Here is a 16,494-nt window from a genome sequence, read left to right as displayed (position 1 = left end):
AACTGGGAAATTTTAGACGAATCAACAAAATTTGATGCGCTTGCACGTGCGGGAGTGGAGGTACTCGCTCTGAGCAATTGCTATGAGCTTCAGCTGTTGTTATAAGGAGTAAGTTGTCTACATCACTAAGTAATGACTAAATATTTATTTCGACCGTCAGTCGATTACGTGATGTCGTTTTCCACAGACACTGCGCTGGGTGTAGTTGGTAGGCTGGCACCTGACACTGCAAGCCAGCATCACCGCGAGACGCGGCCACACCGCAGCACGGACCCGCCCTCCCCAGCCGCCGCAGGCATCGCCCCCGTCCAGGTGTATAAGAACGGGCCGCCACCAGCTGTCGCCTGCCCCCTCCAGTGGAATGTCTCCTACCCCCACGAGTACTCAGCCTCTCTCCCTGTTCCACTGTGTGTTACGGCCTTGGATTATTGTGGATCTGCCTGCACTTGTGATCCACTGCAATGCATTGGTATTAAGTAAACGGTTTCTACCTCACTGTAGTTATGTCTTTCATTCTGTGCTTTCTGCCTTAGTACCCACGCGTCACTACAGGTTATGTGTCGTTCTGGAACCCCTACCAGCCCCGTTTATTCGAACGAGCAGGTTTACGTCTAGCTACGTACACTGCGAGTAGCGAGACTTCGGAGCTACGCCTCTGGGTCACTCTGCCGCTCCCCTCCCAGTGACGAGCAGTGGTCGGAGCTGTACGCACCCTGTCGTGGGCCCAGGGCATGGCCATGCTGGAGATGATGCCGACCAGCGGCGCGCCGAACTTGTGGGCCAGCGCGGCCAGGCAGTCAGCGTAGAAGACCTCGGCGATGACCAGGTCGTAGTGGTCTCGGGAGTGGGCCAGCCGCCGCACCTCGGGGTGCCGGTGGGCGTCGCGGCACATGGCCGGCACCTGCTGCCAGTCGCTCCATAAACCCGTCATGCCCTGGATGTCCAGCACCAGCTCCATGGTGACCTGCACACAGCAAACCGCTGGGCTGAGAACCAGGTCGTAACGTGACCGTATCCTCAGAGACCTCAGATGTCACCCGACATTTAATTAATGTACGAGGGGCGTTTGAAAAGTGCGTGCAAAGACCGAGAGATGGCACCATCCTCACGTATCGAGGTCATGTTTAGTTAGTAGCATCTTTGGAAAGAAAGCACACCAAGTTTCAGCCATATTGGTGTATATCTTTGTCTTTGGCATTTGTATGAATCAGGGAAGTCGAGTGACTCAAAAAATGGACGAAGAAGAATTTCTTGTGGTGATTAAACATTCCTTTATGAAAGGCAAAACGCCTCAGGAGCCTAAAGAGAAGTTTGATAAACGTTATGATAACTTTGCACCTTAGGTAGGAACAGTTTATAAGTGGTTTCAAAATTTTCGGTGTGGCCATATGGGCACAAGTGATGCTGAATGTTGTGGACGCCCTGTGTAGGTTACGACTCCAGATATCATTGATAAAATCGACGTTATGGTGATGGATGACAGAAGATTTAAGGTGCGTGAGATTGCTAGTGCTGTAATCATCTCGAATGAACGGGTACATAATATTTTGCATAAACATTTCGACATCATAAAGCTATCCGCAATATGTGTTCCGCGATTGCTCACGTTTGACCAAAGACGGAATCGTGTGAAGTGTTGCAAGGATGGTTTGCAGCTGTTCAGGCAGAGTCCGCAAGACTTTAAGCGTCGTTTTGTCACTGTGGATGAAACATGGATACATTACTATACTCCTGAGACGAAACAATCTAATCAATGGTTTACCAAGGGAGAATCTGCACCAAAAAAGGCGAAGACCAGTCCTTCGGCCAGAAAGGTTATGGCGACTGTCTTTTGGGATTCGCAAGGGATAATCCTCATCGTCTGTCTGGAAAAGGGTAAACCTATTACAGATGCATATTATTTATTGTTATTGGACCGTTTGAAAACCGAGCTGAAGGAAAAACGCCGGCGATTGAACCGCAAAAATAGTCATTTTCCTTCATGACAATGCTCCAGCACACACCTCAGCAGCTGTGGTTGTAAAATTAATGGAAATAGTATTCCAACTCGTTTTACATTCTCCCTATTCTTCAGACTTGGCTCCCTCGGACTACTATTTGTTCCCAAATTTGAATAAATGGCTGGTGGGACAAAGATTTTATTCAGACGAGGAGGTGATTGCAGCAACTAATAGCTATTTTGCAGACTTGGACAATTCCTATTATTCGGAAGGGATCAACAAATTAGAACAGCGTTGGACGAAGTGTATAAGTCGAAAAATAAAAAAGGTTTACCCAAAACACGTAAGTAGTTTTTATTTTTGCACGGACTTTTCAAACGCCCCTCGTATGGTGATGATGAGGTCCCATACTCCGAGGAGCGTAGGAGACGACGCGGGAGACCCGCACCGCCGTACTAGGCAAGGACCTAGCGGAGGTGGATTGCGATTGCCTTCCTCCGACCATAATGTGGATGAATCATGATGGTGATGAAGACGACACAACAACACCCAGTAATATCGAGACAGGAAAAATCCCTGGCCCCGCCGGGAATCGAACCCGCGACGAGATGATGACAATTAATGTATACACTATTAGACTTATTATGCCGAAATGAACATATACACTATCTGATCTGAAGTACCCAGACGTCTCTATACAATACAGAGCTGACCACTAGATATCACAAGAGGCAGACCCGCCAGTATGAAAAGAGGTGGCGAGCGCTGTGTTCTCAGTAGAAAACCAGCAGAACAGCAGACTGCGTGGATCAGGAGAGGTCCGTGACTTAGGATCTAGACTTTTCATTTGATATCAACAGAGTAACAAATCTGTCTCGGATATTTCAACCTTTGTATAGCTGCGCAGGTCGACTGTTGGTTATGAGATTGTAAAATGGAAATGGTAAGCAACGGGAGCAGCTGAACCAAGACCGGGAGGGAGTCTTGTAGTAATGGACACGGGCCATCGAGCATTGCGTAGTGTGGCTGGCTGTAAAAGTCGCGTGAAGTCAGTAGAAGGAATCACTTGTGCTACCAGCAGTCCAGGTAGCACAGAGACTGTTCACAGGTAATTAAAAACACTAGCATATAATGGTCGAGCAGCTCTTCGTAAGTTACTCATTTCTGTAGTCATTGTTAAGCGACGCCGGAGGTCTGTAAAGAGCGACGGCGTTGGACAGGTAATAAGTCATTCGAACGGATGAATCACGCCATACCCTTTGAAAACGGGATGGAAGGACACGGATTTGGCGAATTCCTGGAAAATATTAAATGCCACCATGTCCCTGCTCTATAGTACAAAGGAAGTGGTGTTACGATAGTCAGGGTTTTTCATGGTCAGGATCTGATACCCATATTTTTCTTAAGAAAAAGATAAATCCGGAAGAATTACATATTATATAATTAGGTACTGCGTGCAGTAGAGGAACGGTTTGGAGAAGATTATTTTTGTTTATCATCGTAATAATGCACCCTGTAATTAAAGCAGCTCCTGAGAGATGATGATTTGTGTGGATCGTAAACTTCCTGCGATGTACTGCACTGCCAGACTGCCGACCGGAACCCAGTGGAACACGTTTCGCATGAGTAAGGAAGTCTACACCGCTCCAGACCTCCCTGTCCATTACTACGTCCTCTGGTTTCGGCTCTTGACAAGTAATGGGCTGCAACTTCACACAGACATTGAGGCACCTCACTGAAAGTGTTTCATAGCAGACTCCAGCCGTTATAAAGACGACGTGTGGGCATACCCCACATTAATGTCCATTACTTGCTGTGTGGATTCTTTTGGTCAGATAGTGTAGACTATACCAAATGCCAAGAAATGCTGAACATATGTTTGGAAAAAGGCACTGAGAAGTCAGTCCGACAAGGCGCTTGAGCAGCCACATTGCTTAAAGCAATCGTTACAGAAAAGCGGAAGGCCGGGAAAGATCCTCGTGTCTGTAAAAGAGTTCTGTATAGTCATATTGTAATCATACTGACTTATTCAATGCTGCAACATACTATCGTAAATACACAATTGTATTTCTTGTTGGCTCGCAGTCTCACAAAATTTTTTAAAAGACTTCATATTCGCAGTTGACAGTGCATTTTGCTATTGTAATAAAATATTTACAGTCAATGGCGAATATGAAATTTTTAAGGAAAGTTCCCGTAAATGCTGAAGAGAACCATAGTTTTTGGTCACATTTATTCATACCAGGACCAGCACTCTAGCAAACCTGAAAAGTTTATTCACCTTCCCTTTTGGAAACGCAATTAAAGTTAGGAGTCAACGGCCTTGCCGCAATGGTAACTCCGGTTGCTGTCAGATCAGCAAAGTTAACCGCTGCCGGGCTGGGATGGGTTACCACCCGCTCTGCCGAGCGCTGATGAAAGCGTGATGCACTCAGCCCTTGTGAAGCAAAACTGAGGAGCTACTTGATTCAGAAGTAGCAGCTCTCGGAAACTGACATACGACTGTGAGAGCGGTGTGCTGACCACATGTCCCTCCATATCCGCATCCAGGGACGCCTATGGGATTAGGATGACACGGCGGCCGGTCGGTACCATTCCGTCGTGATGGCATGTTCGGGAGGACTTTACCTTAGTTTAATTAAAGTTAGGAAAGAAGAAATAAAAAAGTTTGACATGTGCCTGTGACACTGCAATTCAGTAAGATACGGCAAAGGACTCGGGAGGTCAACTGAACTGAATGGATAGAGTGTTGGAAATGGTTATACGGTGACTGCCAACAAAAGTAATACAATCATAATGGAGGAATGAAATACAGTAGAAGACGAATGGGTAGCTCTGAGGGATGAAGTAGTGAAAGCAGCAGAGGCTCAAGTAGGTAAAAAGACAAGGGCTAGTAGAAATCCTTGGGTAACAGAAGAAATATTGAATTTAATTGATGAAAGGAGAAAATATAAAAATGCAGTAAATGAAGCAGGCAAAAAGCAATACAAACGTCTCAAAAATGAAATCGACAGCAAGTGCAAAATGGCTAAGCAGGCAGGGCTAGAGGACAAATGTAAGGATGTGGAGGCTTATTTCACTAGGGGTAGGATAGGTACAGCCTACAGGAAAATTAAAGAGAGCTTTGGAGAAAAGAGAGCCACTTGTATGAATATCAAGAGCTCAGATGGAAACCCAGTTCTAAGCAAAGAGGGGAAAGCAGAAAGGTGGAAGGAGTATATAGAGGGTCTATACAAGGGCGATGTACTTGAGGACAATATTATGGAAATGGAAGAGGATGTAGATGAAGATGAAATGGGAGATACGATACTGCGTGAAGAGTTTGACAGAGCACTGAAAGACCTGAGTCGAAATAAGGCCCCGGGAGAAGACAACATTCCATTAGAACTACTGACGGCATTGTGAGAGCCAGTCCTGACAAAACTCTACCATCTGCTAAGCAAGATGTACGAGACAGGTGAAATACCCTCAGACTTCAAGAAGAATATAATAATTCCAACCCCAAAGAAAGCAGGTGTTGACAGATGTGAAAATTACCGAACTATCAGTTTAATAAGTCACAGCTGCAAACTACTAACACAAATTATGTACAGACGAATGGAAAAACTGGTAGTAGCCGACCTCGGGGAAGATCAGTTTGGATTCCGTAGAAATGTTGGAACACGAGAGGCAATACTGACCTTACGACTTGTCTTAGAAGAAAGATTAAGGAAAGGCAAACCTGCGTTTCTAGTATTAGAGAAAGCTTTTGACAATGTTGATTGGAATACTCTCTTTCAAATTCTAAAGGTGGCAGGGGTAAAATACAGGGAGCGAAAGGCTATTTACAATTTGTACAGAAACCAGATGGCAGTTATAAGAGTCGAGGGACATGAAAGGGGAGCAGTTGTTGGGAAGGGAGTGAGACAGTGTTGTAGCCTCTCCCCGATGTTATTCAATCTGTATATTGAGCAAGCAGTAAAGGAAACAAAAGAAAAATTCGGAGTAGGTATTAAAATCCATGGAGAAGAAATAAAAACTTTGAGGTTCGTCGATGATATTGTAATTCTGTCAGAGACAGCAAAGGACTTGGAAGAGCAGTTGAATGGAATGGATAGCGTCTTGAAAGGAGGATATAAGATGAACATCAACAAAAGCAAAACGAGGATAATGGAATGTAGTCGAATTAAGTCGGGTGATGCTGAGGGAATTAGATTAGGAAATGACACACTTAAAGTAGTAAAGGAGTTTTCTATTTGGGGAGCAAAATAACTGATGATGGTCGACGTAGAGAGGATATAAAATGAAGACTGGCAATGGCAAGGAAAGCTTTTCTGAAGAAGAGAAATTTGTTAACGTCGAGTATAGATTTAAGTGTCAGGAAGTCATTTCTGAAAATACTTGTATGGAGTGTAGCCATGTATGGAAGTGAAACATGGACGATAAATAGTTTGGACAAGAAGAGAATAGAAGCTTTCGAAATGTGGTGCTACAGAAGAATGCTGAAGATTAGATGGGTAGATCACATAACTAATGAGGAAGTATTGAATAGGATTGGGGAGAAGAGAAGTTTGTGGCGCAAGTTGACCAGAAGAAGGGATCGGTTGGTAGGACATGTTCTGAGGCATCAAGGGATCACCAGTTTAGCATTGGAGGGTATCATGAAGGGTAAAAATCGTAGAGGGAGGCCAAGAGATGAATACACTAAGCAGATTCAGGATTATGTAGGTTGCAGTAGGTACTGGGAGATGAAGAAGTTTGCACTGGATAGAGTAGCATGGAGAGCTGCATCAAACCAGTTTCAGGACTGAAGACAACAACAACAACAACAACAACGGAAATAACGGCTGGCCAGGAATCACACACCTGTGAAGTAATTTTGTAAGAATGTATCGTGTTAATTTGGGGGCAGTAAACTCATGCCAGCAGTAACACAAAATGTAGAAAATCTCGAACCTTTTCAAAAAATGTGCTTAATAATTTGTGGCGTTATTGTGAGGAGAAACACTCACTGTCTTTGATCTCGTACATAGTACGGAAAGCTATGAAGCATTGTAAAAAGTGTGAAATATATTTTTTAGAGATTTTATCCTTTATGCTTTTTGCTTTATTCGAGTATTATTGATGATCTGTAATAGAAAATAGTTGACTATCTTCTCAAATTATACCATATCCTTAATGCTTCGTAGTCTTTCGCCATTGACTTGGAAACATTTTCTACAAGTATTACGCATATCAGTTTTATACAGGAAAATTGTACGATGGAATATTTCAGACACATGTATGGCGAATTAAGCATTTCATGAAGGCACATTTGTAATGGATACAGGTATGTACAATAAAAACCAGGTCAGATATTTCTCAGTGGTATGTAAATAAAAGTATAGATTTACTTACATTACGGCCTATTAGTATTTGTGCATACTAATGAACATATTTTAACAATATATGATTTTTAATTTCAAAGAGGCCAAGTCAGTTCATTTGCTATTGTTTTAGGTACCACTGAAAATATAGTAGGGGTCAGTGAAGTGAAATCGAAAGAAAACAAGGATTTCTGGTCAGATGAGTGGATTTCTGGACAGATGAGTATAGAATAATATCAATAGCAACAGAAAATGGTATAACGGGAATAGAATTCGTTATCAATAGAAAGGGAAAACAAAGAGTGTGTTACAGTGAACAGTTCAGTGATAGGGTTGTTCGTATGAGAATCGATAGCAAACCAACACCGACAGCGTTTGTTCAGATGTACATGCCGACATCGCAAACTGAAGATGAAGAAATAGAGAAAGTATATGAAGATACTGAAAGGGTAATACACTACATAAAGGGAGATGAAAATCTAATAGTCGTGGGAGACTGGAATGAAGTTGTAGGAAGGAATGAAGGAATGAAGTAGGGGAAAACTAATTGAGTTCTGTAATAAATTTCAGCTAGTTATAGCGAACACTCTGTTCAAGAATCACAAGAAAAGGCGGTATACTTGGAAAAGACCGGGTGATACAGGAAGATTTCAGCTAGATTACATCATGACCAGACAGAGATTCCGAAATCAGATACTGGATTGTAAGGCGTACCCAAGAGCAGATATAGACTCAGATCACAATACAGTAATGATTAAGAGTAGGCTGAAGTCCAAGAAGTGGGATACGGAAATACTAAGGGATGACTAGACACGCTTCAAGTTCTCTAAGGTTATAGATACAGCAATAAGGGATAGCTCAGTAGGCAATACAGTCAGAGGAATGGACATCTCTAAAAAGGGCAATCACAGAAGTTGGAAAGTAAAACATAGGTGCAAAGAAGGTAACTGCGGAGAAGCCATGGATAAAAGAAGAAATACTTCAGTTGATCGTTGAAAGAAGGAAGTACAAAAATATTCCGGGAAATTCAGGAATATGGAAGTACAAGTCGCTGAGGAATGAAGTAAATAGGAAGTGCAGGGAACCTAGGACTAAATGCCTGCATTAAAAATGTGAAGAAATCGAAAATGAAATGATTGTCGGAAGCACTGACTCAGCATATAAGAAAGTCAAAACAACCTTCGGTGACATTAAAAGCAAGGGTGGTAGCATAAAGAGTGCAACTGGACTTCGACTGTTAAATGCAGAGGGAGCGGATAGGTGGAGAGAGGGCATTGAAGGCCTTTATTAGGGGAATGATTTGTCTGGTGTGATAGAAAAAGAAAAGGAGTCGATTTAGAAGTGATAGGAAATCCGTATTATAATCAGAATTTAAGAGAGCTTTGGAGGACTTACGATCAAATAAGGGAGCAGGGGTAGATAATATTCCATTAGATTTTCTAAAATCATGGGGGGAAGTGGCAACAAAACGACTCTTCACGTTGGTGTGTAGAATGTACGAGTCTGGCGACATACCATCTGACTTTCGGAAAAATATCATCCACACAATTACGTGGACTGCAAGAGCTGACAGTGCGAGAATTATCACACAATCAACTTAACAGCTCATCCCTCCAAATTGCTAACAAGGATAATACACAGAAGAATGGAAAATAAAATTGAGAGTGTGCTAAATGATGATCTACCTGACTTTAGAAAGAGTAAAGGCTAAATGATGATCTACCTGGCTTTGGAAAGAGTAGAGGCACTCGAGAGACAATTCTGACGTTGCGGTTGATAATGGAAATAAGACTAAAAAGAAATCAAGACACAGTTAGTGGATTTGTCGACCTGGAAAAAGCTTTCGATAATGTAAAATGGTGCCAAATGTTCGAAATTCTGAGAAAAATAGGGTAAGCTATAGGGAGAGGCAGGTAATATACTATAGATACAAGAGCCAAGACGGAATAATAAGAGAGGTAGAGCAAGAACGACAGGCTCGGGTTAAAAAGGGTGTAAGACAGGGATGTAGTCTTTCGGCTGTACTGTTCAATCTGCACACCGAGGAAGCAATGATGGAAATAAACGAAAGGTTCAGGAGTGGAATTAAAATTCGAAGTGAAAGGATATCAATGGTACGACTGCTGCTGACATTGCTATCCTGATTGAAAGTGAAGGAGAATTACAGGATCTCCTGAATGGAATGAACAGTCTAATGGGCATAGAATATGGATTGAGAGTAAATCGAAGAAATACGAAAGTAATGAGAAGTAACAGAAATGAGAACAATTAGAAACTTAACATCAGATCTGATGATAAGGAAGTAGATGAAGTTAACGAATTCTGCTACATATAAGGCAAAATAACCGATGACGGACAGATCAAGGACATCAAAAGCAGACTAGCACTGGTAAGAAGGGCATTCCTGGCCAAGAGAACTCTACTAGTATCAAAGATAGACCTTAATTTGAGGAAGAAATAGCTGCGAATGTACGTTGAGAGCACAGCAGTCTACGGTAGTGAAATATGGACTGTGGGAAAACCAGAACAGAAAAGAATATCATGGTGAGGTATGATGCTACAGACGAACCCTGAAAATTAAGTGGACTAATAAGGTAACGAGGTTCTGTGCAGAATCGAAGAGGATAGGAATATGTGGTAAGCACTGACAAGGAGAAGGGACAGGATGATAGTGCATCTGCTAAGACATGAGGGAATCACTTCCACGATACTTGAGGAAACTGTAGAGGGCAAAAACTGTAGAGGAAGACAGATATTGGAATACATCCAGCAGGTAGAGGACTCATTACCTTGTTGTGGTTTTGTCACGTACAAAAAACTTAGCCCTACATTTTGAATAGTCATCTGCCTCATTAATGAATAACCTGTTATATATTTAGACAGTTAACTATCATAATATTAAATCGTAAAAAGAAAGAAAAAATTGAAAACAGACAGGCGACATTGATGGATGAAGTATACTGGAAACGGTGCATTTATTGCCTCATATACTTGACAGTATGTGTACACTGCCACCACATTTAAGTTTTAAAAAAGGCAAAACATGGAATTGACAGGTCATGTATTCCTCAGGACAGGAAATTTCATCATTGAGAAATTTCTGAAAACTTACTGCTAATTGGTATTCCCCACGTCAGTACTATTAATTCTGAATCTCACAATCCAGATACCCAAATAAAAAATAGGTCAACAGAGTAAAAAGGTATAGTAGTGACGTATGAGGCATTTAAATATGTTACTTATACGAGGTTAACATAACTTACCGGCCACAAAAATTCTGCACACAATAAGGCCAAACGTAAGAGACAGACATCAAGCTGAAGACTTGGACAAATGTAGTTAGCTATTCTCCCAAAAATTAAGACCCTTCCAGTAGTTGAAGAAATCGAGGAGCTTTCCAGCTGAAGCTTCCTAGCAGATTAAAACTGCGCCGGACCGAGACTCGAACTCGGGACCTTCGCCTTTCGCGGGCAGGTGCTCTACCATCTTTTTTTTTTTTTTTCATTTTGTTCGTTACGGTTCGCTGTATTTCGTTATAGCGGACGTAACATGTCATCCGTTCAAGCTCGTTGTTCATCTTTTCACTCAGGTTTTTTTTTATTATAGAGGGCAGCCAGCTCTCTGACCGAGCACGCTGAGCTACCGTGCCACCATCTGAGCTACCCAAGCACGACTCACGCCTCGCCCTCACAGCCTAACTTCTTCCAGTACCTCGTCTCCTACCTTCCAAACTTTACAGTAGCTCTCCTGCTGTAGAGTGAAAATCTCATTCTGGAGTTTTCCAGCTGTCACATAAAAGTTCCCTCAAATGGATTATCTAGTAGAGGAGTAAACAAATCTTATCACGCTCCGTATATTTTAGTGTTTTATTACAAGGCCCTACACTTATTCTATTAGGGGAACAGCAGCAGAAATTAAACTTCGAATTTTACTTACAGTATTCAGCTTACACATTAGTTCATTCTTGAAAAATCCCGATTTTAACATCTCACTTTTGAAACCGTGTAGCAAAGTTCCGTTTACTTCCTGTTGCAGCTGCGTGGATAACGTGGATAATATTTCTAATAGCGACCGATATATATCCGTTGAAACATCAACTGAACTGGACGGTTAATATGACAAGGTTGTGGCACGATTCATGCGGTATTTCTGCCAGCTCGCACTACTCGCATTTACTGACAAGACAAACTGATGGCTTCCACCTGGTTATTCAGCTATTTTATTGGCCCATCTCTTTGCTGCGTCCTTCCCGATTATGGCAGTAGCTTCCCGCCCTTCTTGGGCTAGCTGCTCCCCACCCAGCCCCCCCCCCCCCCCATTTCCCCACTGACGGCTTCCTCCCTGCAGCTGTATGGGACATGGCTCACTACGTCGACCAGCAGTCACTCGCTACAGCAGGCGAGGCTCGTGATCCAAAACTTGTTCCGTAGCTGCCGACATCGGCGGTACCCAGTCCGCTCTAATTTGACCTCCCTGAAGTAAACGACCGAAGCTGTCATCCTCTCGTTAAATATATTCTGAAGCTGAAAGCGGAATTTAAAGATATGTAATCTGGGAATTTTTCTGTAGCTAACAACGGACTTAAAGATACTATCACGACCACTTAATTTTTTGCCGTGCTCACTGCAGGGCCACACATACACTGCAGAACAGATTTTACAGACATGCCAGAATTAATTGCTGACCAGGCTAAAGCACTGCAGTTAACCATCAGATACACAAACATATCATCATTACCAAAGAATTCGACATTTTATGTTGCTGGGTACATACGCAATCAATAGAGACCCTCTCAGATGTGATTCTCACCATTTCATAAACAGCGCTGAGTCGCATAGTACATAGGGGTTGGTAGCCCTGCACAAGGCCGCACATACGGAGACAGAGCTCTCGTGAAAGATAAGTAATTGAGATTGTAATTAATTGTAGTTGAAAACTTTTAACTAATTAAATACGTTATTTAGTGTACTTGTCAAGCTCACCATTAAAAGGTTTTCTTTTATTTGCATAGTGTTCTAGTAATAGCGAAAAGTTCGTTTGTTTACTTACTGCTGCTTAGGCCAAATTTTTCGATCGTGCATAGTTAGCGTTATACCGCAGTTGTAAGTGGATTTTCTGTAGTTTAACTGATTAAAGACGTTCATTAGGGTGCTTTTCAAGCTCACCATTTAAGGTTTTTCTTTTATTTGCGAAGGTTCGAGTCCTCCCTCGGGCATGGGTGTGAGTGTGTTTGTCATTAAGATAATTTAGGTTAAGTAGTGTGTAAGTTTAGGGACTGATGCCCTTAGCAGTTTAAGTCCCATGGATGGAAAAGGTAAATATCAGTGGGTATAAACTAACTGCACGTAACAGTAGAGAGAATAAGGTGAGAGGAGGAGTTGCCATGTATGTCAAAAGTTATCACTGTGTAGAAAGCTTAGATACACAAAAGTTTTGTCTAGAGCAACATATAGAAGCATGTACTTGTCAACTTAAACTCAAGGAGGGCTCTTTTATAATTGTAACAGTATATAGGTCCCCTTCAGGAAACTTTCATTTATTCCTGGAAAACTTGGATGCCTTGTTGTGCTATCTGTCAGATAGGGGAAAGCAAATTATTATTTGTGGGAACTTCAATGTTGATTCACTCAAAGAGTGTAATAGGAAGAATGACCTGGATATCTTGCTTGATTCTTTCAATTTGAAATATATCATTAATTGTCTTACTGGATAGTAATGGACAGCAACAAATTGATAGATAATATTTTTATAGACCAAGATAGTTTAAAAAAAATTCTTGTCCTGTTGATAATGGCGTTTCTGATCATGGTGCTCAGCTAGTTACAGTATATGACATACCTCCATTCAGTAATTCAAAACTACCCTCCATAGTTGTGTGTTCAATTAATGACTCAACAATTAGAAATTTCAGAGAAAATCTTCAGCAGTTAGACTGGGATGAGGTGTACAAGGAACCCGATGCTTATTTAAAATATAACCTATTTCATGATACACTTGTAAGAGAATTTGAAAACTGTTTCCCCAAGAAAGTATTTAAATCAGATTATAAGCAACCATGCAAAAAACCTTGGCTTACTAAAGGAATAAAACTATCTTGTAAACACAAAAGGGAACTGTCTCTAACAACAAGAAAGAGTAATGACCCAGAAACATCCAAACATTATAAAAACTACTGCACTTCATTAAGAAAGGTTATTAAAAAGTCCAGAAGCCTGTGCATCATGTCTGAGATTAATACCTCTGATAGCAAAATCAAAACAATTTGGAATATTATTACAAGGGAGACAGGGCAACCAAGAGTACAGCATGATAGCATCACCATGAAAGTGAATGGAAACTTGATAAACAACAAGCCGGAAGTCGAAAACATTTTGAATAATCATTTTTTTAAATGTTGTAGAGAAAATAGGATCTGAATGTTCATTAGAAGAAGCATGGCTGTTAATGGAAGAGGCCTTACCCACACCATTTAATACAATTGAAATTTCACCCACCTCTCCTTCTGAAATTAGGAAGATAATAAACTCTCTCAAGAATAAAAGCTCACATGGAATTGATGGCGTTTCCAGCAGGATAATAAAAGCCTGTTCCCAAGAAATAAGTGTGATTCTTAGCCACATATGTAATAGCTCTCTGAAGCAGGGTATTTTCCCAGATAGACTGAAGTATGCCATTGTTAAACCACTGCATAAAAAAGGAGATACGTCTGATGTCAACAACTCCCGCCCAATATCTCTTCTGACTGCTTTATCCAAAATTCTTGAAAAAGTACTCTATTGTAGAGTAGCTTCACACCTTTGTAAAAATAAAGTTTTAACAAAATGGCAGTTTGGTTTCCAGAAGGGTGTTTCAACGGAAAATGCTATGTATACTTTCTCTAATGAAATATTAAATGTTCTGAGTAACTGGAAGTCACCCATTGGGATTTTTTGTGATCTATCAAAGGCTTTTGATTGTTTAAATCATGGAATACTTCTAGATAAGCTCAAGTACTGTGGTATGAATGGAACAGTACTCAAATGGTTTATATCATACCTAACTGGAAGAGTGCAGAAAGTTGAAATAAGCAGTTCACATAATATGCAAAAAACTGGTGATTTCTCAAACTGGGGACCAATCAAGAATGGGGTGCCACAAGGTTCAGTCTTGGGTCCTCTGCTGTTCTTAAAATATATTAATGACTTGCCATTCTATATTCACGAAGATGCAAAGCTGGTACTTTTTGCCGATGATACAACTATAGCTATCACACCTGACAGACAAGAATTAACTGGTGAAATTGTAAACGATGTTTTTCTGAAAATCACTTAGTGGTTCTCTGCAAAAGGGCTCTCATTAAACTTCCACAAAACACATTATATACAGTTCCACACAGTAAATGGAATGAAACCATTAATAAATGTAGATTTCGATGAGAAATCGGTAGCTAAGGTAGAATATTCAAAATTTCTAGGTGTATGCATTGATGAGGGGTTGAACTGGAAAAAAACACATTCAGGATCTGCTGAAACGTTTGAGTTCAGCTACTTATGCAATTAGGGTCATTGCAAATTTTGGCGATATACATCTCAGTAAATTAGTTTACCATGCCTATTTTCATTCTTTGCTTTCGTATGGCATCATATTCTGTTTCACAGAGGAAAACTGCACTGTAGTTCCTTCTCTAGATTGTCGCACAGATGACAAAATGGTAGATATCGAAATAGACGACAGAGGGATAGAGAAACAATTAAAATAGCTCAAAAGAGGAAAGGCCGCTGGACCTGATGGGATACCAGTTCGATTTTACACAGAGTACGCGAAGGAACTTGCCCCCCTTCTTGCAGCGGTGTACCGTAGGTCTCTAGAAGAGCGAAGCGTTCCAAAGGATTGGAAAAGGACACAGGTCATCCCCGTTTTCAAGAAGGGACGTCAAACAGATGTGCATAACTATAGACCTGTATCTCTAACGTTGATCAGTTGTAGAATTTTGAAACACGTATTATGTTCGAATATAATGACGTTTCTAGGGACTAGAAATCTAGTCTGTAGGAATCAGCATGGGTTTCGAAAAAGACGGTCGTGTGAAACCCAGCTCGCGCTATTCGTCCACGAGACTCAGAGGGGCATAGAAACGGGTTCACAGGTAGATGCCGTGTTTCTTGACTTCCGCAAGGCGTTTGACACAGTTCCCCACAGTCGTTTAATGAACAAAGTAAGAGCATACGGACTATCAGACCTATTGTGTGATTGGATTGAAGAGTTCCTAGATAACAGAACGCAGCATGTATTCTCAATGGAGAGAAGTCTTCCGAAGTAAGAGTGATTTCAGGTGTGCCGCAGGGGAGTGTCATAGGACCGTTGCTATTCACAATATACATAAATGACCATATTGTACAAAAGCGTGTAATCAGAATAATTGCTGGAGCTCATCCAAGGTCATCCTGCAGACACTTATTTAAAGAGCTAGAGATCTTCACTGTAGCATCACAATATATATATATATATATATATATATATATATATATATATATATATATATATATATATTCACTTATGAAGTTTGTTTTAACAATCCGAAGGAATTCAAAAGTAATAGCTGTGTACAACACTACAACACTAGAAAAAAGGATGATCTTCACTACTCAAGGTTAAACCTAACTTTGGCTCAGAAGCGGTAAATTACGCTGCCGCAAAAGTCTTTGGTCACCTGATAGCATCAAAAGCCTGACAGATAGCCATATATAATTTAAAAGGAAATTTAAAACATTTTTTAATGGCAACTCCTTTTACTCATTAGATGAATTTTTGGACTAGTAAGTGGGTAATTTCTCCGACCCTCACAAAAAGATGTTAAAAATATTAAGTACTATATTTTGTGTAATGTAATATCTTGTATAGACTCTTTTATTAACCTGACACGATCCACATCATTACAAAGTGTCGTATTTATGATCTATGGAACAAGTACTAATCTAATCTAAACCTGAATGCAAGTTACACCATGAATGGGCGTTTATCAAGGATATTATTTGTAGAACCACTGTTTGAAGTCTGGTACATTTGAGACAGTGGAGCTATGCAGCAGTAGAGGCCTTTACACCAACCATACTTATGAACATGTAGTGAAAAGTGGAGTACCATTTCGATATTTGTTGAGCAACAATCGGTGTTCACATTGAATTAACAACATGCATAAAAATGACCTCTAGCCTGGTCATCTTGTTCAT

The 16,494-nt window shown here is 41.0% G+C and overlaps 1 protein-coding gene across 2 annotated transcripts in view; it reads right to left on the bottom strand.

Annotated features, from left to right (window-relative positions):
- The window catches only part of LOC126271890 (UDP-glucosyltransferase 2-like), a 108,290-nt gene that overhangs the window by 46,966 nt on the left and 44,830 nt on the right, over positions 1-16,494 (bottom strand). The window contains exon 3 of one of the 2 annotated variants that reach the window (XM_049974269.1): positions 713-964. The exons of the other annotated variant lie outside the window; for it this stretch is intronic. Within the exon in view, the coding sequence (XP_049830226.1) occupies positions 713-964 (252 nt within the window). The remainder of the gene's footprint in view (positions 1-712; positions 965-16,494) is intronic. 2 annotated transcript variants of the gene reach the window in all.

Source organism: Schistocerca gregaria, chromosome 5 (genome assembly GCF_023897955.1).
Source record: "Schistocerca gregaria isolate iqSchGreg1 chromosome 5, iqSchGreg1.2, whole genome shotgun sequence".
Taxonomy (NCBI): Eukaryota; Metazoa; Arthropoda; class Insecta; order Orthoptera; family Acrididae; genus Schistocerca; species Schistocerca gregaria.
Note: the sequence above shows the minus strand (reverse complement) of the source record. Positions and strands in the feature narration are given on the sequence as shown.